Below are 24,700 nucleotides of genomic sequence, written 5' to 3' on the forward strand. Positions count from 1 at the left end.
TTTTAATTTTCATGAGCACATTAACTTTATTACTGTAATGCAGAAAAAAATATATTAGAAATGTAAAGTATGTGTGTACAAGTATAATTGTAAGCATACATCTTATTAGTATTGTTGTATACTGAAATTAATTTATACTGTTTTAAAAAAGTACTTGCAAAGAACGATTTTCACTATAGTATGTAATGGTCATGAAAATAATGTCACAATGGAAAAACAAAGACATTATTATTATTATTATTATTATTATTTTTAGATATAAACCACAAATGTGCATAAAGCAACATAAAGCAATGACATGAATCAACAAGAAATGTTGAATCTAAGTAATTGAAAACAGTTTAGGGACCATTTCTCACTATTAACTAGTATTAACTAGCATACTGCTAGCATATTTACTGTTTATTAGTACTTATAAAGCACATATTCTGCATGATCATATACTACATCCTTAATCCTACCCAATACCTAAACTTAACAACTACCTTGTAACCAAATAATTTTGTCAACTCATATTCTGAGTTAAATATAAAGTTCCACTGCTCTTAACACATGGAAAAAACAATAAGGGGGAAAACAGCTTCAGCTGTTCCCTGTTTTATAATCTGTTATGATGTCTGTCTGCCTGTCTTTGTGTGTGTGTGTGTGTGTATGTGAGCGGACTGGAGATGCACTGCTCTATGGGCTGAACATAAACACAAAACCCAGAGGATCAAACGCCCTTGTTCTTTTCCTGTTACCATGCAAAATTCTCAAAGGTAAAAGAAAAAAAAGATCTCTCTGTTATTCAGCCTAAGCAGAAACATTACTTGCTCTAGAATAGCTATGGACCCATGTGTGCCTTTTGCTGGTCTTCATTATTTAACGTCTCACAAATAATGTGCCATTGTGTTTTTACATCTAGAGCAATAGCAGACTCATGGGTGAGTGGGTGTATGATTGTGTGTTGTTTATGTTTATGCCTAGGGGAAGAATATATCAGCCCCCTGCTCTGTGCCCACAACAAACCATACAACTGGACTGCAACACTCATGACTGCTAATGGGGAAAATACAATGAAAGATAATGAAAATGTGGTGCTGTTTATGTGATGAGAGCATTCATCATACTGGTTTGTGCTGTCATAGATGAGCTGTTACTACAGGGATTTCTCAAAAACACCTAAATACTGAAGATGTGACAGGTTAGGTTTGTTTAATTATTCTGTGTTTTTAAAAGGAAATACATTTTATTAATTTGTGAAACAATTAGTATTTCCAATTTTAGACAAATGGCAAAATAATCATTTTGGTAACACTTTATAATAACTGCATGCTATTAATCATTAGTTAAGCATTAGGAAACAGTTAATTAATCATTTATAAAGCATTAATAAACATTTATAAGCAGTTTATAAATACAGATATAAATGCTTTATACCTGATTTAAAAGCATATCTATAATGTGTTTAATAATTGTTTTTTCATACTTTATTAATGATCAATTTATCATTTCTAAATTAAGTATAGCATTATTTACACACCAGTTATTAAGGAGTTGTCAGTGGTTCACTTAGAAATTGTAAGTAAATGATTAATAAATTATTCAAATGTGCATTCATACATCTTTTTATTCAGACATATAGTAATAGTTACTTATAGTGTTAATAAATGGTTTATTAACATGTATTTCTACTGTAATTCAGAGTTAATTCAGGTAGTTATAAAACATATGTAGTTGTTAGTTAACTATTTTTGTGAGCTCATCTAAAGTGAGAACTATTTATGCCTTGTAAAGCTTATACAAATGAGATTTAAAGGCTGTTAATATTTATATGTTCTGCATCACTGTGTTGTGTTTGTTTCCGTTTTTTGTTTAGAAGATAACTGAGCCTTTAAATATCCTTTATAAATGCTTTACAAGGCATAACTAGTCCTCACTTTAGATGAGCTCACATAAATAGTTAACTGACCACTACTAAATGCTTTATAACTACCTGAATTTACTACAATTCTTGTGATCTTATGAATCGCTGGCAACTCCTAAATAACTGGTTTGTAAATAATGCTATACTTCATTGAGAAATGATAAATTGATCATGAATAAAGTATGAAAATACAATTATTAAATACATTATAGATATGCTTTTAAATCAAGAATAAAGCATTTATATCTGTATTTATAAACTGCTTATTACTGTCTATTAATGCTTTATAAATTATGAATTATCTATTTACTAATGCTTAATTAATGATTAATAGTGTGCAGTTATTATAAAGTGTTACCCTATAAGTCGCACCTGAGTATAAGTTGCATCAGTCCAAAAATACGTCATGACGAGGAAATAAACATATAAGTCGCACTGGACTATACGTTGCATTTATTTAGAACCAAGAACCAAGAGAAAACATTACCGTCTACAGCCGCAAGAGGAGCTCTATGATTTCAGTGTAGGCTACAGGAGCACTGAGCAGCATAGAGCGCCCTCTCACGGCTATAGATGGTAATGTTTTCTATTGGTTCATTTCTCTTGGTTCATGTCAAATTAATTTTGATAAATAAGTCGCACCTGACTATAAGTCGCAGGACCAGCCAAATTATGAAAAAAAGTGTGACTTATAGTCCGGAAAATACGGTAGTTGGCAGGGGATTGCTTCTACAACATGTCAAGGTATTCTGAGTCTTTGTCAGGGTGTTCCTATGTGTTTGGTATTTTGAGTTGCTAGTGTTCTGGGTGGTTGCCAGGGCATTGCTATGCAGTTGGTAAGGTGTTTCAAGCTGTTTGCAGAGTATTCTGGGTGGTTTCTAGGGTGTTGCTATTTTGTTCTGATGAGTTTTGGGGTGAGTGGTTGCATATTGACCCTTACTAGACTCAGTGATAATCTGGTCACTAAATATGACTTGAGTCCCTTCTATATTGTGTTTCTTTGTACTGTATGCATGTGTTTGTCACTGGACAGACAAATTCAACAAATTGCTTAGTAAAGAAAAAAATATTAACAAGTCACAAATTTTATGTATCATTCATGTTTTAAGCACAAATGGTAAAGGGTAGAATAATCTTAAAGGGGGGGCGAAATGCTATTTCATGCATACTGAGTTTTTTACACTGTTAAAGAGCTGGATTCCCATGCTAAACATGGACAAAGTTTTAAAAATTAAGTTGTACGTTTGAAGGAGTATTTTTGTTCCAAAAAAACCTCTTCTGGTTTGTCACAAGTTTCGTAAAGTTTTTTTTCGAGTATGGGTCTGTGTGACGTTAAATGGAGCGGAATTTCCTTATATGGGTCCTAAGGGCACTTCTCCCGGAAGAGCGCGCGCTCCCGTAGAGCAGAGTACTGAGAGCAGAGACGTTCACTGATCAGAGCAATTCACTGATCAGAGCGAGAGCATCGCGAAAAGTCACAAAAGAAGTGTGTTTTTGGTTGCCAGGGCAAGACAACCCTGCACAGATTACCAAAAGAGAAACAGCATTAAGGGACCAGTGGATGGAGTTTATTTTTACAGAGCATCAACGGAGTTGTGCAAGTGTTTTTGTTTGTTCCCTGCATTTCGAAGATGCTTGTTTTAAAAAAAAGGCCCAGTTTGACGCCGGATTTGCACATCGTTTATTTCTTAAGGATAATGCAGTCCCAACGACAAAGGGTCACGATCGTGTGTTGGAACCGCATGCGGTGAGTAAAACTGCTTCAAATATCTCTGTGTTGTTAACTTAGCTAGCGGCGCGTAAGCACATCAAGTAAACAACATGCGATGTTGTCATCAAACTGCACTTTCCACATGTACAGCTTAAAAAAAAAAAAAAAAAAAAAAGATGACATAAAGTGGAACTTAGTCATTTTCCAAAACCGCTAAGCAAATATATACAGTTTCAGTACATACCACATAGATACGCCTTTGCTGATGCTGCTCTTGTTAAATTTCAACCTCTGGATCTGTGTCACAGCTTCCAAACGCTCTCAACGCAAAAGCCTACTGGCGCTCGTGATTCTTTAGCTCCGCCCACACATCACGCCTCTAGGCGCTCGTGTTTTTCCAGGAAAAATCGGTACAGACTATCTTTCTCTTATAAATATAATAAAAATAAAGACTTTTTGGAGTTATGAAGGATGCAGTACTACTCTATAGGTACTCAAGATTTACAGGATATTGAGTGAAAATGAGCATTTCACCCCCCCTTTAAGTATAAGCAACAGTCCATTTCATACCAAACTCTTGGCACCCAGAATCCTGGTTTCTTCTCGCCTGGCCTGAGCTTTAAATTCAGGTTCTTTGAAATGCTCACATTGATTCTAAAGATGCCATGGCAGTCCTCCTGAGAAAGTACACAAAGCACATCATTTCAGTTAAGTACAGAAGATCCTACTCTCTGAACATAGTTTGAAAAGTTGCAAGAATTATATTGTACCTTACTGGATATATGGGGATCATTACATTTGGCAAGTTTTCCAGCAAAGAGTTGCACCCCAAAGGTTGCAAACACCAGCATTAGTGTCAGAAGAAGAATAGAGACCTGTTTGGGAAATCAATAATCCTGTCTACAGCAAAATGGCTTTCCCACAAAATATGGTCAGTTTATTAATCTCACATACAGTAACACTATAAAAGGCTAAAAGAAAAGTACCCAAGAGGAGCAAAGCTTTAATAAAGAAGGTCCATGAAGAAATCTCTCAGACAAATACTGCTGAGTTAATGCATTACATTCCATTACTGCAAAGAAAAGAGCTTCTTAATTTTTTATTAAAGAGGTTATATCACAAAACATTTTAAATAAGTGTTTGATGTACTCAGAAAGCAAACCTCTTTGTTTCAAAATATCATCATCTATTGAAACAATGCTGCAAAAAAAGACACTGAAAAATAATTTTACAAAAAATTATAAATGCTAAAAAAAAAAATTTTAATAGGGATAATGAGGAAACAAAAAATTTAGCACAAAAAATGTATATTTTATAAGAATTAACAAATAGCCAGACATCATTGATCTTCTTTTATTAAGCAACTACAAGCAGGAAGTGGGCTGATTTAATACTCACCAGGAAGATCTCTTTGAAACCCTTCAGGACCTCTCGAACCACCTTCCTCATTTGGGGCACCAGTTTAAAGATACGCAGTGGGCGTAAGCAGCGTAACATCATGAGAAGCTGGGCACCAGACTCAGGAGGCACATTGTTTGGTAGCCAGCATAAAAAGATCAGACTGACCTACAGAGTGGGCAGAAAGATCACCTTAAAGGGCACAACTCTTCATTTAATCCTGATCTTGAATGTGAAAACACTAACTGCAGATAATTTTTTCTGCTTTATTAATATGAATGCAATACGTATTACTCATGAAATAGTCAGCAGCGCCGTTGTAGGCTGTTTTACTAAATGCAAATAATATTTGTGTGGGACAGGCATAATTCTTCTGAAATGAGTAAACAGGATGAAATTGACGTGGCTGGGTCATATAAATAAAACACTGTTTAGGATCATTAAAACACAATCTTCAGAGCCTTATTAGAGAAGTGAGTAATCAGCTAGAAGGCTGCCTTTCACATGTGTAGGAATGTGGGTTTTTCACAGGAGAGCTGAGAATGGAGTTTTACTAAGTAGATGAAGATGTCCATGACGCCACCGAAGTCTCGGATGACTGCAGTGGGAGTGAAGAACAGACCATCTGCCATGATCTTCAGGTTCAGCTCAAGGCTCATGAAGATGACAAAGACGTATTCTCCAATCTGCAGGGAAAGGGGTGGTTTAGTGTAAAAAAGAATACAATTTTTCATAAATCAGCTTTTTATAAAAAACTTAACTGAAGGTTTGCACAATAGGCATTTGACTTGAACAGACCGTTCTTTGTATGACATCAAAGTACCTTGAGAGCAATTAGAGAGCATTTTTACAATTTTTGATGCGATGTCAAATTATTCTTGCTGTTTTGCTTTTTTTGTTAAAGCAGTGTTGCTGTTGTTAAGTTATACAGCTACAGGTGTGTTGCTGTGTTGTGAGTTATACATCAGATATGAGATCACTTCCGTTCCGCTTTTGTGGGCGATGGTAGTGGTGTTAAATATTTATTGAATTCTCAGTTAAAAACTCTATAGGTTTGTAACATTCATAAAGCTCTTTATTCCAAAGAAACTGCAAGCTAGTCAGTGTATTCAGTAATAAATCAATGCATTGACTAATTTACATTTACTTTACTTAAAGTAATTGACAATGACAGTGACAGTGCCAAAATTCTCATTTAGAAGATATAAGCATTCAAAGTTTGCAGTTCGTCACTTTCGCCAAAACAGCTCAACAATTTATTTTTGAGGTCACATCGTACTACATCTTCTCATCAAATCTTCTGACAAATCAAATAGTATCGCATGGAGCGGGTCATATGCGCAAGTCGCCATATATTAAAAACTTTAATCTACACAGCCTCAGCATGATTATGATCACAATTTGTTTTACTAAAAGTTTCAATTTGAATCTAGGGGGTAATCTATTAGAGTCTGGCTGTCAAAAGCGGCTTTACCAAGCTCAATGGATCTGGCTCGAGCAAAACGCTATTGGCTATTTATAAAGGAGGCGGGGCTGCTAGATATGTCCCGCCCTCTCCTCATGTTTCAGTTGAAACCACACCACATAGAATAATGCTGTGTGTTACAAGGCACTTCAGGGGACATTTAATTACTTTTAAAAGCAAGTACTTCACTAACTTTACTCATGTAAAAATCGTTCTTTACAACTTTTAATGGCATAATATTTGACCAGTGGTATCAGTACTTTCACTCAATTAATGGAGTTGTGTACTTTGTCCACCTCTGGTCATAACACAAAAACTGATGCCAGGATAAAAATCTTTCTCCTGTGATCTTGAAAATACCCTTATCGGCTAAAGATCAGGTCATCCTGGATGGTCTGAAGTGGAGTTTCACTCAGTGGTGTAAAAAAGAGACAGAAGACTTTCAAGAGTGGCAGGACAATCAGTCCCATCTTTCTGTCTCATAAAGTACAAGATCGTTGAAACAGAGGCACCCTAAAAACATTCACTTTCAAAGTCAACTTAAATGAACTCAAAGTAGACTAAATCAGTGGGGAACATGATAAAATGTGCTCAAAAGGGCAAAACAAGTTAGAGTGACACTCAAAAGTGCTGGAATGCAACAAAAATGAGACATAATGACCAGCCTTCAGGAAAGGGATGAGGGAGATTTACAGGGTAAAAATGTTGTGTGTGTGGGATAGAATGGTGACCAGATGGGTTTAGAATACCTGCAGGGTAGGGACATGCATGACCCTAGTAAAAGGGGACTCAAACATCATGGAAATACAAGAGCAGATGGTGACCACGATCATCACCCAGTCCAGATAGGTTACCAAGCCCAGCAAATCACTGGAGAACACACACAGACACACACACATGCAAGGTTTAGTGCAGGTTAGATGTGCTACTCTTTTCCTACTCTGCATTCTTTATACTCTTCAGTCTGAGCTTACATAACATTGTCTTAATTTTGCAGATCTTTTGAAACTGGTGAAATCCTGCAAGGACATTGCAGCCCAAAAGTTTTCATCTAATACCACCCTAACCCACCCTGCCATGTCTAACAGATCAAAACTTTACAAAGCCCATTCTCATACTATATTTCTAGAATCGAAACAGACATACAAATGAGGGAATCTCAAGAAAACACGTGCAAGTCATATTTTAACCCCTAAAATATTAAAAAAAAAATTAGAAATACAATTACTTTCATAACAAATATCAACCCAAACCCCCGCCCCCCAAATTACTCATTTTTTGCACTTTTTTTTTCCACTGTTTCACAATTAAAGTAGTCAAATTTTTGAATTTAAATAATATATTATGATTTCTTTCATATTACATATATTTTTATTGATTATTTATTGCAAAAGAAAGATGTAAGTGTATGCTCCAATCTTTTTATTTTATATTGAATTGTGTACATTATCAGGCTTTCATGGTGCAAAAGCCCTAAACATTTATGGACTTACTATAATTGATGGTATTTTGTGCTGTTCACTGCACCTGTATTGGGATCCGTTTTTGACCTATTCATAAAAAGCCCATTAATACAATGTCAGCAAAGAAATGTAACACACATACATGCACTCACACACACACAGCAGTTTGTGAAACATGACATTTTTTCAGTGATTATGGTACAAAGGGATTAGTCATCTCTCTGATGCGTATGAAAATACTGTTGCAACTAATAATATACTGCAGTGGATTTGTATTTGCTTTGTTCTTACGCATTGAAACGGGCCCGTACAATCATTCGGCAAAAGTTTCGGAAGCGATGCTCTCTACCAACGATAAAGAGCGGCTTGTCAAAGTAAGGATGGTTTTCCCGGAGTTCCTCCTCTTGGACTTTTCTGGAAAAAAAAAATCTAAAACTTTACAGGCATAACAATAAATCATTTTCTCATCTCATCTTCAGTAAACATTGCTTTTATTTGTCCAGCTTTGGGATAAAGTATTGACACAAAAAGATCCTGGATGCACTGAAAGAACCTTATTAGTTCTTGTAGCATATTGTATCTGTAAATCAGATAAAATGTGATCTGAACTCTCTTTTACAGTCCTTCCTTGCCTTCTGAACATGGCAAATAAATACAGCCGACCTAAAACAAAGGCTTTGCTTCTCTGCAATATGTCTTGTTGTCATATACCGATGGCACTAAACCACCATCAGCATACAGTACGAGAGAAAGATATGGTGTAATAACTCCCACATGGCATGGTTCGTTTGGGGGGAGATAAGATCTGTTCAACTGACCGCGTGCCAAGGAGAGTGTACGGAGTGGCAGAAATACCGTTTCATCTCAGCCTGTTCCTTTTTCTCTTGTATCATCTTGATTTCACTGTCCTCCCGCTGGGCGTTACGGTAGCGGACCGTGCTGGAGTGCTGAAGAGTTCACACGCATGACAGAGTTCACAAATAATCACAGATAGCACTGTCAGCTATTATTCTGTGGTATCTGAGTGTGTATGTGTGTGTGTACGCACATCTTGTGTGAGTGTTTCCAGGGATTTCCCTCTGCTGATTCTCTGGCTGGTAGAGCCGTGTCGAAGGGACCTGTGCCAGAAAGAGCAGGTTAACACAACACACTAGCATAATGTAGTGCACATTAAGACTTTGCATCCATCCTATGCAACTTAAATAAATTAAATAGATGAGCTTGTGAAAGTCTGTCAATGTGCTTTCCTAACCGGCGTTCTTGGCGGATGTGATGCTGGACACTGAGTATGGATCTTTCTTTAGTTGGCTGGCCCTCAAAAGAGCCACTCTGCATACGTTGTGTAGTGCAGGCTCTGAAAAAATACACAGGTCAAGAGCAAATTAATAAAATACAAAACAAACACAGCGTGGTATACTTTTTTTATGCATCAGTGAGACTTTTGTTACTCTCCAATATTAAGCCAACATTAAATCAAAACTTCCTTCTAATTTAATTTCTTTGTCTTACTAGGCATGATTTATTTAAATAGGTTATTCATCAAAATCAATCATTAGGCAATCAAGTCCCATCCTAAAAGATTTCAACTGACTATTTTGTTCCACTCAAATAATTCACATTACAAAAGCTAAATGGCTTTCAATTTTTGCAGGGCACTACAAATGCAAACAAGTTTTACTATATATACTGTAAATGCATAGGATTGTGAGATGTTCTTCAGTAAACAGCCCTTAAGCTACGCCACTATTGTCTGTCATGTATGCTGTTGTACATCAGACGCAGCAGATGGTTTTATTAGCTAACACTGTGTTATGCCGGTGGAAAGAGTTCTAATAAACGGGTGCCCACGGAGAGGAAACTAATTAATCCTTTTTTTCAGAGTGGTCAAACGTGACCTGTTGTGCGCTAAAAATTCATGTTGGCAGTGAAGTGAAGACAAAGCAATAGGAGGGAATTAAGCTCCAAGGAAAAATTTGGCATACTTAGTATAGATAAATGAGGTTACATATCTACTAGACTCCAGTTCCACTTCTGACAAAAATTACAAAACTTCAATGATGATCAATTTACTCCATTTACTCCAAAGAAACTTTTAGTATGCATGTGGGACATTCTCAGCAAGCGACCCCATTTGTGTTTTCCCATGAGCTAATACTGATTTATTTAACAGCATACATACTTTAAAGAAAATATTTGCTTGTTTTAACTCTTTAAATTTCAATCATACTATAAAGTTTAATAACTATAAAGTTTAAAATGAACCATAATTTTATCTTTAAACGCAATTGATCATTCAATTTCATCATTCATCATATTAAGTTTCAGTTTTATGGAATATAGAAACAAATCTAACCAAATTTTTTATTGAAATAAAAACACTACGTATTAGGGATGTAACGGTACGTGTATTCGTACCAGACCGTTTCGGTACAGGGCTTTCGGTACGGTGCACGTGTGTACCGAATGACCGGATGCAATATTTTGTGTGCAAACATATGTAAATTTTCGTGTTTCCAAACGAACATATTAAGTGGTAAAGTAAAAATAAAACCGAGGAACGTACCGAACCGTGATTTTTGCATACCGTTATACCCCTACTACGTATATATATATATATATATATATATATATATATATATATTAGAGGTGCTCCGATCACGATCGGCCGATCGTTAATGCGCATCTCGTCAGTAAAGCCGGTTATCTAATCAGCGGTTAATTCCATCAGGTGCGTGATTTCACATAGAGCAGCTGTTACTACACAGAGCCGTTGATGCGCCAAAAAACGCTGAAAATGAAGTGGATTTGCGCATCTTCTCTATTAACAACGGTTCTGTGTAGTAACAGCTGATCTATGTGAAATCACGCACCTGATGGAATTAACCGCTGATTAGATAACCGGCTTTACTGACGAAATGCGCATAACGATCGGCCGATCGTGATCGGAGCACCCCTAATATATATATATATATATAGTTAAGAAGCCCCTTATGGTGCTTTTTCTGACATTTATTAAAGGCAAATCATTCCAAGCTATGTCTGGAGATGAAATCTAACTGGTGAGGCTGTTGCTATAATTGGTATTGGGAGATTGTTCCGCTGCTGATATCCCATTGGCTGTTTATGCTCCAAATCAGTGCTGATCTATGTATGCTTTGAAAATCCTTCTTCTGCCTACCACTTCCTCTCTATTGTCCATTAATTGCAGAATCATGTACCAGAACACAGCTAATGACAATTTCAGCTTCAAGAGAACATGTTGCCCTTATTTAAGGCCACTCAGAGTGAGTGCCTGGCTGATGAAGGATGTGCGTTTGTGTGTGTGTGTGTGTGTGTGTCTGTGTTTGGTTTGTGTGTCTGTGTGGGTGTGTGTGTGTGCGTGTGTATGCAGACAGATTGAATGCCCCAGACGGCACAGACGACGTGGGATGGCTACTGATGTGCCGTCTGTCTGCTTAGTAAGAGGAGGAGGGGTGGACAAGGTGAGGTGTACGTGTGTGTGTGTGTGTGTATAATACAAGGGACGCGGGGAGGCAACGACGTGATCTGAAACTTAACGACATGCAAGTGCAGTTGAAGCATTTGTGGGAATGTGCGGCTGCATCACTGCCAAATTTTTTTATATTAATTTGTTCATCCATGCTCACAGGTGACCCACTAACAGTTCTATTGATATGGAGACGCCATTATCTGCTCTGACTGCTGGGCTGGCTGGATGAAAAACATGGAGTCGAAATCATGGAAATGGAGGATCGAAATCAAAACATATGAATTAATGTGTTTTTGCCCAAGGCTTCCAGAGAACAAAGCAATGCTCTATTATTATTCCAGCTGGACCATCATATATCATTTATCATCATATTTTATGAATAAATATCTTAATACAAACTCATGTCAACATTTTAAGCTAATGAAAAAAAAATCACTGGGTCTCATTTATTATCTCAGTGAACATAAAAATTGCTATTGTAAATATGTGCACTTATTAAAAATTCATTAGCATTGACTTTATAAAAAAGACTATATGGAAATAAATTTGTATCCTTGTTAAAAAAATATATATCAATCCCAGCCATAGATTTTTTTAAAAGGGGGGGTGAAATGCTATTTCATGCATACTGAGTTTTTTACACTGTTAAAGAGTTGGATTCCCATGCTAAACATGGACAAAGTTTCAAAAATTAAGTTGTATGTTTGAAGGAGTATTTCTGTTCCCAAAATACTCCTTCCGGTTTGTCACAAGTTTCGGAAAGTTTTTTTCTAGTATGGCTCTGTGTGACGTTAGATGGAGCGGAATTTCCTTATATGGGTCCTGAGGGCACTTCTGCCGGAAGAGTGCGCGCTCCCGTATAGCAGAGCAGAGAGAGGCTGTGCACAGACAATCACTGATCAGAGCGAGAGCGTCGCGAAATGTCACAAAAGGAGTGTGTTTTTGGTTGCCAGGGCAAGACAACCCTGCACAGATTACCAAAGAAAAAACAGCATTAAGGGACCAGTGGATGGAGTTTATTTTTACAGAGCATCAACGGAGTTGTGCAAGTGTTTGTACCCTGCATTTCGAAGATGCTTGTTTTACAAACAAGGCCCAGTTTGACGACGGATTTGCGTATCGTTTATTTCTTAATGATGATGCAATCCCAACGAAAAAGGGTCACGATCGTGTGTTGGAACCGCAGACGGTGAGTAAAACTGCTTAAAATATCTCTGCCTCCTTGTTAGTGCATCCCCTCCCATGCCGGAGACCCGGGTTCAAGCCCCGCTCGGTGCGAGTCGTTGCTGCTGCTGCTCTCGTTCAGTTTCAGCCTCGGGATCTGATTCTGGATCATAAATAAATGGCTGAATCTGACTGTTAGCCATGGTTTGTTTTGGATGATGGTTTTTTCCTCAAGGTAATGTCACAGCTTCCAAACGCTTTCAATGCAAAAGCTTACTCGCGCTCGTGATTCTTTAGCTCCGCCCACACGTCACGCCTCCAGTCGGTCGTGTTTTTCCGGGAAAAATCGGTACAGACTATCTTTCTCTTATAAATATAATAAAACTAAAGACTTTTTGGAGTTATGAAGGATGCAGTACTACTCTATAGGTACTCAAGATTTACAGGATATTGAGTGAAAACGAGCATTTCACCCCCCCTTTAATAATATTAAAGATCTGAAATTGCTGTGAGAAAATCACAAGCTCACCGCAGAATTTTATTGACAGTGGTTTCCTTTTCCATGAGGTTACGGGCCCAGATACTAAATACTGACTTGCGGAGCTAGGAAGAAAAAGCGGTTTAGACAGTAAGATGCACGAAGGAGACACAGATCAATACACAGTACAATTCAGATGGATATATTTGCAAACAACTATTATTATATGGGTAAAGCTGAATTTGATATCAGCAAACAACAACATCCCAACGTAATCAACAAAATCTAGTTATATAACTGCTGGTTATTTAAGTCTTGTTGCGTGGGAAATAGATCTGTTTCTTTCAGAACATTCATGAGCTTATTATTTAGTCCCTTTGAGAGGGCAGACTGTAGGAGTGATGGAGTGTGGTACCTTCTGATCTATGTATTTATTATCCTCAATGGCAGACCTCTTGGAATGGTCGCAGGATGAGGATGACGCTGAGGGAAGGCGACGGAACAGACAGCTGGGGTCCTGCTGCTGTCGGTCGATGAACTGCTTCATGAAGCTCTCCCTGTGACACACGCCCACGGCACATGCATAATGAAACAGTCACACGCAAACACACGAGGGACTTCATGTTTTCAGAGGATTCTTGAGGGTGAAGTAGGAGGCATTCAGTGTAAAGGAATAAGTATGTTTGCCAATATGCTTGCTGTATTTAGAAGAATGAATCTGTCATGTGTTTAGAGTCAAATGTGAATCCACATTTCAATCTGTTGAAATTCTAGAATAAATAAGATTTACACGTTTTCTGACTGATCTGACTGACACTTTCCCAAGGTTTTGCCAAGGCATCCTAAGAAGGCTCTTAGCATGTAGCCACAAAAGGTTGTTGCTACATGGCTGCTAAGGTGTTTAGGGTCATTGCTAGGGTGATCTGGATGGTTGTTAAAATATTCAACATGACATGGTTGCTAGTTGGATGCTAAGTTTTCTTTTTTGTACATCGAATGAAAAAAACTCCATATCTTTAACAATTCAAAAGAGATGAGGTATAATTCAGTGGACACGGTACCTGATTCTGGGCACAGTGAAGTCTGATGGCAGTTTGGAGATTTTCACCATCTGTGGTCGATTGGGGAACTTCTCAAAGATCCGTAATCGCAGAGGAAGTTTCTCTTTCGTATCAGCATTGGCTTCACTCTGTTTCAGCTGGGGACAGAAGCCAGAAGACTCATTTGAAACAAATGTTCCATTCTGTGACTCCACATAGAGACTACACATTGTGTTTTCACACATAGCCTTCAAAACATTTGGTAGACAGTCCAAAATTTACATAAGTTGTCCATTGTCCAGTTGTCTCTACTTCTGATTCCCCCTTTTGAAAACTCAGCTGGTCTATACAAGTAAAATGCAAAGATAGTGTATTTTACATTCAGTTCCTCACTTCTGTTTGTTTGAGAGGACGGGGTTAGCCTGTTTGGTGCACTGCTATGAATTAATGTGCCCCTTTGAGGCTTAACTGACTTTATGTGCCATAACCTTTTATCTTTCTACATGTCTATCAAGTAACATAAAGGCCTCAGAAGATTAAGTCAGAGTACACTAGAGAATCACTTCTCATTCTCCTGTCAGAAGAAATGCATAAATTAAAGTGAGTAAGATAAAACTAAGATGACAGATTGTTTCATATTTTATAAACATGCCTATGAATGCATATTAAAAGAAATCCACTGAATGCCCTACTGATTAAAAACAACAACATGTAACTACAGTTTAATTAATTGTTTCATATTTTCTAAACATACCAATGCATGCATATCAATTAGAAATCCACCGAATGCCCTACTGATTAAAAAAACAACATGTAACTACAGTTTAATTAATACTAAAACAATATTCTAACTAATTAAAATGTTAAGCATTATTTGATTTCCTCTCTCTCTCTCTCTCTCTCTCTCTCTTAGAGAACAGGATATTTGTTTGGCAGCATTTAAAGCAAAACATTATGTTAAGAGAGTGCTGTTCTGCTAGGCTGCCAAGAGATGGCAGCTGCACACAGTTTCAATGCAGTTATCCATCCATTACAACACTGGCTGTCAACTAGTTTTGCTTCAGGACCTAGACGTCATTCGGAAATGCAAAATACCTAAATCATGCACCAAAAATAAATACATGAAAAAAAAATCCTTATAATATATAGACATACTGTACATTTACATTTAGTCATTTAGCAGATGTTTTTATCCAAATGTATTTACAAATGAGGACAACAGTAGCAATCAAAACCAACAAAAGGCAATAATATCTAAGTGCTGTGACAAGTTTTGGTTAGCCGTACACAGTACATACATGTGTGTACGCGTGTGTGTGTGTGTGTGTGTGTGTGTGTGTGTGTGTGTTCGTGTGTGTGTGTGTGTGTTATATTGGTTGGTATCTTTCTAATTAGCTTCTGCATAGTGTCGTACATTTTGGTCCAAATAACATAGACAGATATTTAAAAAAGAGATAACAATAAAAAGTGTTCTGTGAAGTGTTCTTTATAAGCCTATTTATATTGCTACTTAAATATTTATAATACTAGGCATGATTATGTGGTTAGTTATATTATATTTTCTCACAAACAATTATCGGTTTGATACCACTGCTGCAATACAATAAAATTCAACACACTGCCTTTTAGGGAAGCAAAAACTGAAAATGTGTATTCAGAAATAACTTTGTCCTCACTCACACAAACAGGCTAAAACTGGTCAAACAAACAGAAATTGCACAAATATCAGAGAGCAATTAATTTAATAATAATAATAACAACAACAATAATAATAATAATAATAATAATAATAATACTAATAATAATAATAATAATAATAATAATAAACACATTGGAATTCTTTTTCCATTTGGTGTTTGTAGATAAATGATGCATTTCTGATTAGGAGTGAGAACCACCCAAATTAGGCTCTCTGATGATAGCTTACCATTAGAAATAAGTGGGCTGACCTGGACCATTAAGAAAATGAAAAGCATTTGGCAAGAGTAACCAAGAGGAGCCATCAAAAATAGAAATGCAAATAATTACATTAAATCATATTACTGTAGTATGACTCACATTTTTTTTTTTTTTCATTCATCAACTGATTTGGCCATACATTCAGACATCTGTAGTGCATCACATGATGTTCTTTCAGAGTTACAGACAGCAGGTCATGCTGCTGGAAGTGAAGCACTAGTGGAGAGAGGTTGTGCTAATGTTGCTGATAGTAAGGACAATGCTGTTGGACACTTGAGCCAAGAGAAAATGTGCTCAGCATGGGTCTTGACGATTTCAATGTATTAGGGTGAGAGTAAAAACCGACTAAGACCAAATGTGACATGCCAGTATAGTAATAATAGCTTCAGCACCACCAATATGCTGCACCCTGAAATATAACCAATTGTGAATAAAATCAGCCTAAACCAATGTGTGGCGAGTGGGGCGGGGCCGAGAGGCGTGGGAACGAGGAGTGAGGCCAGGTGTAGTGATTGGAGATGAGCTACACCTGAGCCCCACCGCTAGTATCGAGTCCCACGTAGGAGATGGAAGGATATAAAACTGGAGTGACGACCGTGAAGGACGAGAGAGGACCAGGCCTGGGACATTATTTTATGTTTGGCTTTTTATTTATGCGCACCAGTCGTCCGTGAGGGGCTGGTGCGCCGTTTTGTATTTACTTTTGATTATTAAAATGAGTTTTTGATTGTGCGCTGGTTCCCGCCTCCTTCTTCCCGATGAATATGGAGATTTGCATATTATTACAGTGGTGCCGAAACCCGGGAGAAGGAGGGACGCGCTGCTGAAGATCCCTCGCCGCTGTGGTGAATCCGCGGTGCCCTCGAGCAGGCGAGGTATGTGCCGCCAGGGACGCTCGAGGCGGTGGGCTGGAGCGAGTTGCCGGGGACGGGCGAGCTCGCTGCCGACCGCCCACGACAAGGAGGGGCGGCTGCCGTCCGTGAGGGAGCGGAGGAGTCGGCGCCGTTCGCCAGGGGGCCGGAGCCTGCCGCCTCCGTGACGGAATCCGGAGGGGCAGGGAACGGGGGACTCCTGCCGCTGCCCAAAATCGGAGGAGCCGTCGCCGTCCATCGGGCGGCGGAGGAGTGTCGCGCCATCCGCCGAGGGCCGTCCAGTGCCACCGCCAGGCACCGCGGAGGAGATCACCCAGCTGGTGGAGGGCCGAGCAGCAGTGCGTCTGGGAACCGGATTTTTTTTTTTTTTTTTTTTTTCTCTCTCCCCTCTCTCGTCCTTGTCGCTCCTCCTTCCATCTCCTTTTCTCTCGCCTCGTCTGTCCTACCCCCAGGTTCCTGCAGGTCCCCGTGAGCGGTCCCCCCCGGAGGGAAGGGGGAGGGGGGGGGGGGAGTAGAGCGCAGTCTCGAGGGTACCCCCCGGCCTGCGAGGGGCGATGGGGGTATGTGGCGAGTGGGGCGGGGCCGAGAGGCGTGGGAACGAGGAGTGAGGCCAGGTGTAGTGATTGGAGATGAGCTACACCTGGCCTCACTCCTCGTTCCCACGCCTCTCGGCCCCGCCCCACTCGCCACACAATGCATGTGGCAATTACGAAAATGTCCACAGGAATCCATTGTTTATGAACCACAAGCATGCAACAAATATTCAAAATAGTCCTTAAGTGACAAAGAATACATAGGGAAATCAACCATTTGAGGTGCTTTCATATTCTTGGCTGCTTGCTGGAAAACATAAAAGCTGCTTTAGTCTGCACTCAGGTAAAGTTTAATTTCCCTGTCTCCTATTCAAAAAATAGTCTACATTTGTTTTAGGGCATCTTTATTGTAAAACGGTGTGTTTGAAATCTTTCAGGTCCCCAAGGTTCCAATCAATAGCTCTGCACTCAGCGGGGTGGCTTCAACTCTGCACTTTACTCAGCAACAGCCTCTGATTAGCTCTCACACAGAGGAACACACGACTGCAGAGAGAACAAGCACTCCTAACTAAATTTACATCTCTCTAGTATAAATGTGAAGAATCCTCTCAGCTTTACAATGCCAGCCCTCTTGTTTATTCCAATCTGGTAGCTAAAACAAGTGTTTGTATAATTAATCACAAATTATTCAAAGTTTGAAGACATCTTAAGGTTACTGATACTTTAAAGCAAATGTTCACCCAAAACATAGATCAAATCAAAAGAGATCAAAGAGTCCCAGACCTGTACGACTTTTACCAATAGTGTTTGGTACCATTTCGAAAAAGAATACATAACAACTTAAGTTGCACTATGTAAATCACATAGTACGTAACAAGTGTTAACTAAAACTAAAATGTTAAATGGAGAAAAAAAATATATAAAAAATCTTGACCTTCTTGACCTTGACCTTTTAGAAAAGAAGATTAATAAATAAGATAACTTAAGTAAAATTCTGTTCAGTTTAGGCTGCCGCACCAAAATGACTAAAACTGAAATAAAAATTAAGTTAAATATAAATATAAAAAACAAATAAAAATTACAATAGCACACAACAAAACTATTCAAAGTAAAATGAATATATAAAAATGAAAGCTAATTAAAAATATTATAACAAATATTATATAGTATATAAATAATACAAAAACAATACTGACCTAGTCACTGTAAGCCTTATCATGGAAAGATTAGTGAGATTTTTCTAAATATCTCATTTGTGTTCCACAGAAGAAAAAAAGAGAAAGCCATACTGGTTTGAGTAAATGATGACAGAAATTTCATTTTCATTTTCGAGATGTGGTAAGTACATGTGATGGAGTGCTGAACAGGTAGGCAAAGCAAAATTCAATCAGCATTGCTAGAAATGAAATCCACTCTGATCAATATATAAATCAATATGAAATATGTGAAAACATATGGGTTCACATACATTGCATACAGTGCAACAAATCATGCTGATTTGCATATTTACATGATTGCCTGTAGCTAGCTGCAGTCCCCCCCGATGGCTTGTGGTTTTATATATATATATATATATATATATATATATATATATATATATATATATATATATATATATATATATAAAAGAATACATAACAACTTAAGTTGCACTATGTAAATCACATAGTACGTAACAAGTGTTAACTAAAACTAAAATGTTAAATGGAGAAAAAAAAAGCTATAAAAAATCTTCACCTTCTTGACCTTGACCTTTTAGAAAAGAAGATTAATAAATAAGATAACTTAAGTAAAATTTTGTTCAAATTTTGTTTTGTCTATACTAAGCAAGCTATGATGACTATATATATATATATATATATATATATATATATATATATATATATATATATATATATATATATATATATATATATTAGTGGTGGACATAGATTAATTTTTTTAATCTAAATGAATCTAGATTAATTAAAATGGCTCATTCGAATTCTGCTGAAGGCATTCATAATATGTGTGTTACCCAAATAAAATTGACAAACAGTAAGTCTTTGAGAAGGGGTTTATCAAGCTAGGTGGTGCATTAGAAAAGGGGCTCATCTCCTGTTTTCAAAATGCATCACAAAGTGCTTGAAAATGTTGTAAACTAATTCCACATTGCACAAGGTGCAAACAACCTTAAGCCTGTTTCACACCAATGTTTAAGTTTTTTTTCAAGTTTGTAGGTGTCAAGATACAGAAACCAAATAATTAAATGTAAAATAGCACTGGATAGTCTTCAATGTAAAAATAAAATATACAATCAAACCTACATTTATTCAGACACCTTCAACATTTCTCACATTATTACAGTTATATATCAAAAATTATATCTGGTGTCTGAATAATTTTTGGTTTGACTGTTAAAACTACAAAGTAATTCAGTCAAGAGCAGTGAGTGATTTTCTTTCATTTTCTTGGATTAACATTACAGCAGCCAGTAGCTAAATTAGGCGCAGTCATATATATATTAGTGGTGGGCCGTTATCGGCGTTAACGTGCTGGGTTAACGCGAGACTCTCATCGGGCGATAAAAAAATTATCGCCATTAATCTATTCTCAAAGTTGGGTTGGGATCTGGGTCTATACTAAGTAAGCTATGATGACTTTCACCTTGATATTTTATATACCCGACTGGCTGAGGTCTGCTGCACATCGTCACGAAAGCTTATCTTTTTCACATGTTTTTAAGCCTTACCGCTTGTCGATTTAAACATTAAAGCATCCAAACACAAGACGCGGAAAAGCTGAACAGAGTAGCGCGTGCCGTGTTAGGTGCACACGAGAGAGAGAGCCGGGTAACACGGACAGCGACACTGAACCGAGCTCTCTTCTGCGAAGTTCTCCTCGAAGTCCCTCCTGCACCTGAACGAACAAAATGCAAATCGCAGTTTGCACAAACAAAAAGATGTGAAAGAGCACAATTCAATACTTGCGGTGTTCTGGTGTTCAGGGCTCACGCAGAGGCATCTCGAGACGCTAAAAATAAACGTTTTCAAGTGCTCTTGACTACTTTGTAGTTTCAACAGTCAAACCAAAAATTATTCAGACACCAGATATATTTTTTTATATAAAGCAAAACTGTAATAATGTAATAATCTGTAATAATAAGGTGTCTGAATAAATGTAGGTTTGATTGTATATTTCCTTTTTACATTGAAGACTCTCCAGTGCTTTTTTACATTTAATTATTTAGTTTCTGTACCTTGACACCTACAAACTTGAAAAAAACTTAAACATTGTGTAAATAGCACAAATAAATAAAAATAAACGAACATACAAATTAAACAATTTCAAACAGGGCCCATTGGTACAACCTTCAGAATGCGAATGAGCCATTTTAATCGAGATTAATCTAATTTATCTAATCTAATTTCAAGATCACAGTGAGATTAATCTAGATTAAAAAAAAATAATCTATGCCCACGTGTATGTATATATATATATATATATATATATATATATATATATATATATATATATATATATATATATATATATATATATATATATATATATATTAGTGCTTTCAATCAATTAAAAAAATCCCAAATTAATCGCTAATTTTTCTGAAATTAATCACGATTAATGCTACCTAACATCAAAGTTTTTAAATATAATTTTATATTGCAATAATTTCACATCTTCAAATGTATGTACAAACAAAATAAAGACAGTATATTTTTTACATTTGTTTAATGTACTGTTAATATATATATACAATTTTTTTTATTTTTTTTTTATGGCATATGGCCATAGCTCTTCATAATGATGAATCATATGTATCGTTTTCCATAAATCACAGAGGTGGGAGCCGTGCATCTGAAATGAATGTGTTAGCCTTGGGAAACATTAGGGTGATCCATTCATTCCTATTCGCACATTCTTCCAATTTCAGGCTCAGGTGAACCATACCAGAATATTCTCCAAGTCCCCCACCTTTCAGTAAGACAAGGGTCCAAGTTATTGAACAATTGCTGCATGGTCTGTGAAACTTTCACAAAGGAGTCCATAATAGTGTGCTCCCAACGTCATGAATGATTGATTGGTCGGTCTACAAATCCAAAACAACACTGGACCCCATTGATAAATATTCATTGATTGAATATTATATTATATGGGATCACATAAAGATGAGCAAATGGTCTAGTGCAGGGCGACTGCATATGTAAATATCTACTGAATGTATGGGTCTATGAGTACATGCCATATAAAAACATGCATCCATCGCCGCGCCTCACTCCCGGATCATCGAAAATGGGCAAAAAGGCGGGAGCTGGTTGCTGAAGCCACACCCACCTAGTTCGATGGCAGGGGCAATCCACCTGTCACTCGAGTGGCCACGCCGTTAATTATGCAGAACTTTAAGGCTTAATGCTATTTAAACGGATGGGAGGTAAAAAAAAAAAAGAAAAAACACTGCCTCACAGTTGCATGAAGGGCAAAATTAGGTATATAGACCAAAATATATTTTTGTACTGCTGTAAAGGCTGTAAGGCTGTTTTTTTTCTGCTGTAAAGATGGACATTTTAACATGGGGAGTCTATGGGACTGACTCCCTTTTGGAGCCAGCCTCTAGCGGCCAGTCAATGAATTGCAGTTTTAGTCACTTCCTTGTTGGCTTCAGAGAGAGAGAGCGTTCTCTAAATGACTAATTTGCTGTTTAAAACTCCTCATGTGAGTGTCTGCATCATATACACAGTTTGCCGCAAGCGCACCGCGGGTCATGTGACCAGAACTAACCAATGAGCTTCATCCTTTCCCGTAACAACGTTGAAAACTCAGCCAAGATGAAGGAACAGCTGCTTATAGCTGTATATGGATTGCCATTTTGAAATAAATTTAGTAGCAGAGCTACTGAGAGGGATTTTTTGTGCTGCAAATCCATTTATCCTTTGCTGAAATTTCCGCGTCTTCATGGAGAGAGCACGTCATGGTTGCTTAGCAAAGGCAGTAGCCTCAGGAGCGCTTCTGCCTGAGCGTTTTGGAAAGAAGGAGAAAACAGCGCGCCTAGCGTTTTCCACGCGTTTTTAGGCGCGATATGTGAACGGCCCCTAATCCAGCTATAAGTGTCTTTAGAATTGTATTTTCCACATAATATGACACTTAAAAAAGTTAAAGTGTGAAGTTGCAGTTTAGGGTTAGCGATGCCATTATTTTATCCTATTTGCAAAAAATTTGGACTCATTTTGGTTTATTTTTTACTTTATTTTTTTGTTTTTTAATAGTTTTCATAGCAATATCTGCATCGCTGGCACTTAAACTGACAGAAAAATAAAAGCTTGCAGACAGGTTATTGCTAACAGAATACCACATTCGGTAAGGCAAACCTTATGGGTCGTGGCCTAATGGTAAGAGGGTTGGACTCTCAATCGAAGGGTTGTGAGTTGTAGTCTCGGGCCGGATGGATTGTGGGTGGGGGTAGTGCATGAACAGCTCTCTCTCCATCTTCAATACCACGACTTAGGTGCCCTTGAGCAAGGCATCGAACCCCCAACTGCTCCCCGGGCGCCGCAGCATAAATGGCTGCCCACTGCTCCGGGTGTGTGCCTGTGCGTGTGTGCGTGCGTGTGTGTGTGTGTGTGTGTGTGTGTGCATGCATTTCGGATGGGTTAAATGCAGAGCACAAATTCTGAGTATGGGTCACCATACTTGGCTGAATGTCACTTTCACTTATCAATGCTATCATAAACAGAAGCATTTAACACTAGTACACAGTTCTGTAGAACAAGTAGGTTATATAATTAAATAAAATACACAAACCCTAGCCATGAAGAAGTCTATGCTTTTTCATTCAGTATAGTATTTACATTTTCATGAAGTCTAATCATGTTAAAAACATTCATACAATAGCAATGGTTATTAATGAAAACTATAGGCTAACAGTAACATGTATTGTTGCATGAATAACCTTTTGAGGTTCCATTTCAGTTGGGCTGCCGATTTAGTTCTAGCATGCATGATAAACACATTACACGTGCCACTCTACTCTAAACCAGACTTGGTGAACTTCCATAAGCAGCTAAGGGGTTTAAAAGGATCATTTTCTCCTTCTCATTTAGTATCTAATGAGGCATGGTGCTGCATAGGCTATAAACTCCCAGACCTCTTAGAGACACACCTTTGCCACCGGAGAGGCTGACTGGCTGAGTGTTTAGCATTGCCAGAGTGGCGCAGCATGGTAAAGGCAAACCATCTGAGGTTACTCAAAAAGCTGTTCTACGGTGACATTGAGGCAGTTCTCATGGCCAGCCATATCTTTGACTAAAGCTTCTTTCATAGACACAGCTGTATCTGATTGTTGCTCCCTCCAGTGTAACTAAATGTGGCTACTTTGCATTTATTTAAGGATTATTCAAGGATTAATGTCTGCAATTGGATGACACAGTGTCACCATCACAGTGGCCAGACTGCAGACTGCAGTCCAGATCTTTCACCCATAGAAAACATTTGGTGCATCATAAACAGGAGACAAAGAAGACCTAAGACAGTTGAGCAACTAGAAGCCTATATTATTCAAGATTGGGACAATATTCCTATTCCTAAACTTGAGCAACTTGTCTCCTCAGTCCCCAGACGTTTGCAGACTGTTATAAAAAGAAGAGGGGATGCCACACAGTGGTCAAGATGGCCATGTCCCAACTTTTTTGAGATATGTATAAATGTTATATAACATATGTTATGTATATGTTATGTAAATAATGACATTCTGATTGATGTAATTCAATGCAAACCAATCAGGTTTGAAACAAATATATCACGATATGCAGCACAAACTCAAATTTATAAATAAAAATAAGGATTTTTAAATATTGTGCAAGTTGCCCACTTCAAATGAAAACTTATGATTTCTAGGTCTTCACCTAAATCTAAAACTCAGTTGGATATGAACAGAGAACATAAATAAGATTGTACAAATTCTAATGAAATTGTAAATACTCATGAAATGTTATGAAACAGTGTTGAAATATGACCAAATTCTGGTCTGCGCAGCCTAGGTGAGATCAACTGAATTGGAATGTAAGAGTAAGTACTGTAATTACTTTTTGATGAAAGACAATAAAAAAATACAAATAAATAAAAAAAATTCTTTGGAATAATGCAAACTGATGAACTGTGCATAATAAGACCAGGAAAGTGTCAAAGCAATTAAGGTCAATTTTGATTTCATGTTGAAACCTTATCATA

The 24,700-nt window shown here is 37.6% G+C and overlaps 1 protein-coding gene across 5 annotated transcripts in view; it reads right to left on the reverse strand.

The window, feature by feature from the left end:
* Positions 1-24,700, reverse strand: part of LOC128019899 (sodium leak channel NALCN) — an 85,800-nt gene that overhangs the window by 19,314 nt on the left and 41,786 nt on the right. For all 5 annotated transcript variants that reach the window (XM_052606231.1, XM_052606230.1, XM_052606228.1 and 2 more), the window contains 13 exons: positions 14,137-14,273; positions 13,491-13,632; positions 13,127-13,200; positions 9,196-9,297; positions 8,992-9,061; positions 8,799-8,890; positions 8,235-8,357; positions 7,974-8,030; positions 7,230-7,350; positions 5,570-5,701; positions 5,016-5,183; positions 4,388-4,492; positions 4,188-4,294 (listed from right to left, as the gene is read on the reverse strand). In XM_052606231.1, the coding sequence (XP_052462191.1) occupies positions 4,188-4,294; positions 4,388-4,492; positions 5,016-5,183; positions 5,570-5,701; positions 7,230-7,350; positions 7,974-8,030; positions 8,235-8,357; positions 8,799-8,890; positions 8,992-9,061; positions 9,196-9,297; positions 13,127-13,200; positions 13,491-13,632; positions 14,137-14,273 (1,430 nt within the window). The remainder of the gene's footprint in view (positions 1-4,187; positions 4,295-4,387; positions 4,493-5,015; positions 5,184-5,569; positions 5,702-7,229; positions 7,351-7,973; positions 8,031-8,234; positions 8,358-8,798; positions 8,891-8,991; positions 9,062-9,195; positions 9,298-13,126; positions 13,201-13,490; positions 13,633-14,136; positions 14,274-24,700) is intronic.

This window comes from Carassius gibelio, chromosome A9 (genome assembly GCF_023724105.1).
Source record: "Carassius gibelio isolate Cgi1373 ecotype wild population from Czech Republic chromosome A9, carGib1.2-hapl.c, whole genome shotgun sequence".
Lineage (NCBI taxonomy): Eukaryota > Metazoa > Chordata > Actinopteri > Cypriniformes > Cyprinidae > Carassius > Carassius gibelio.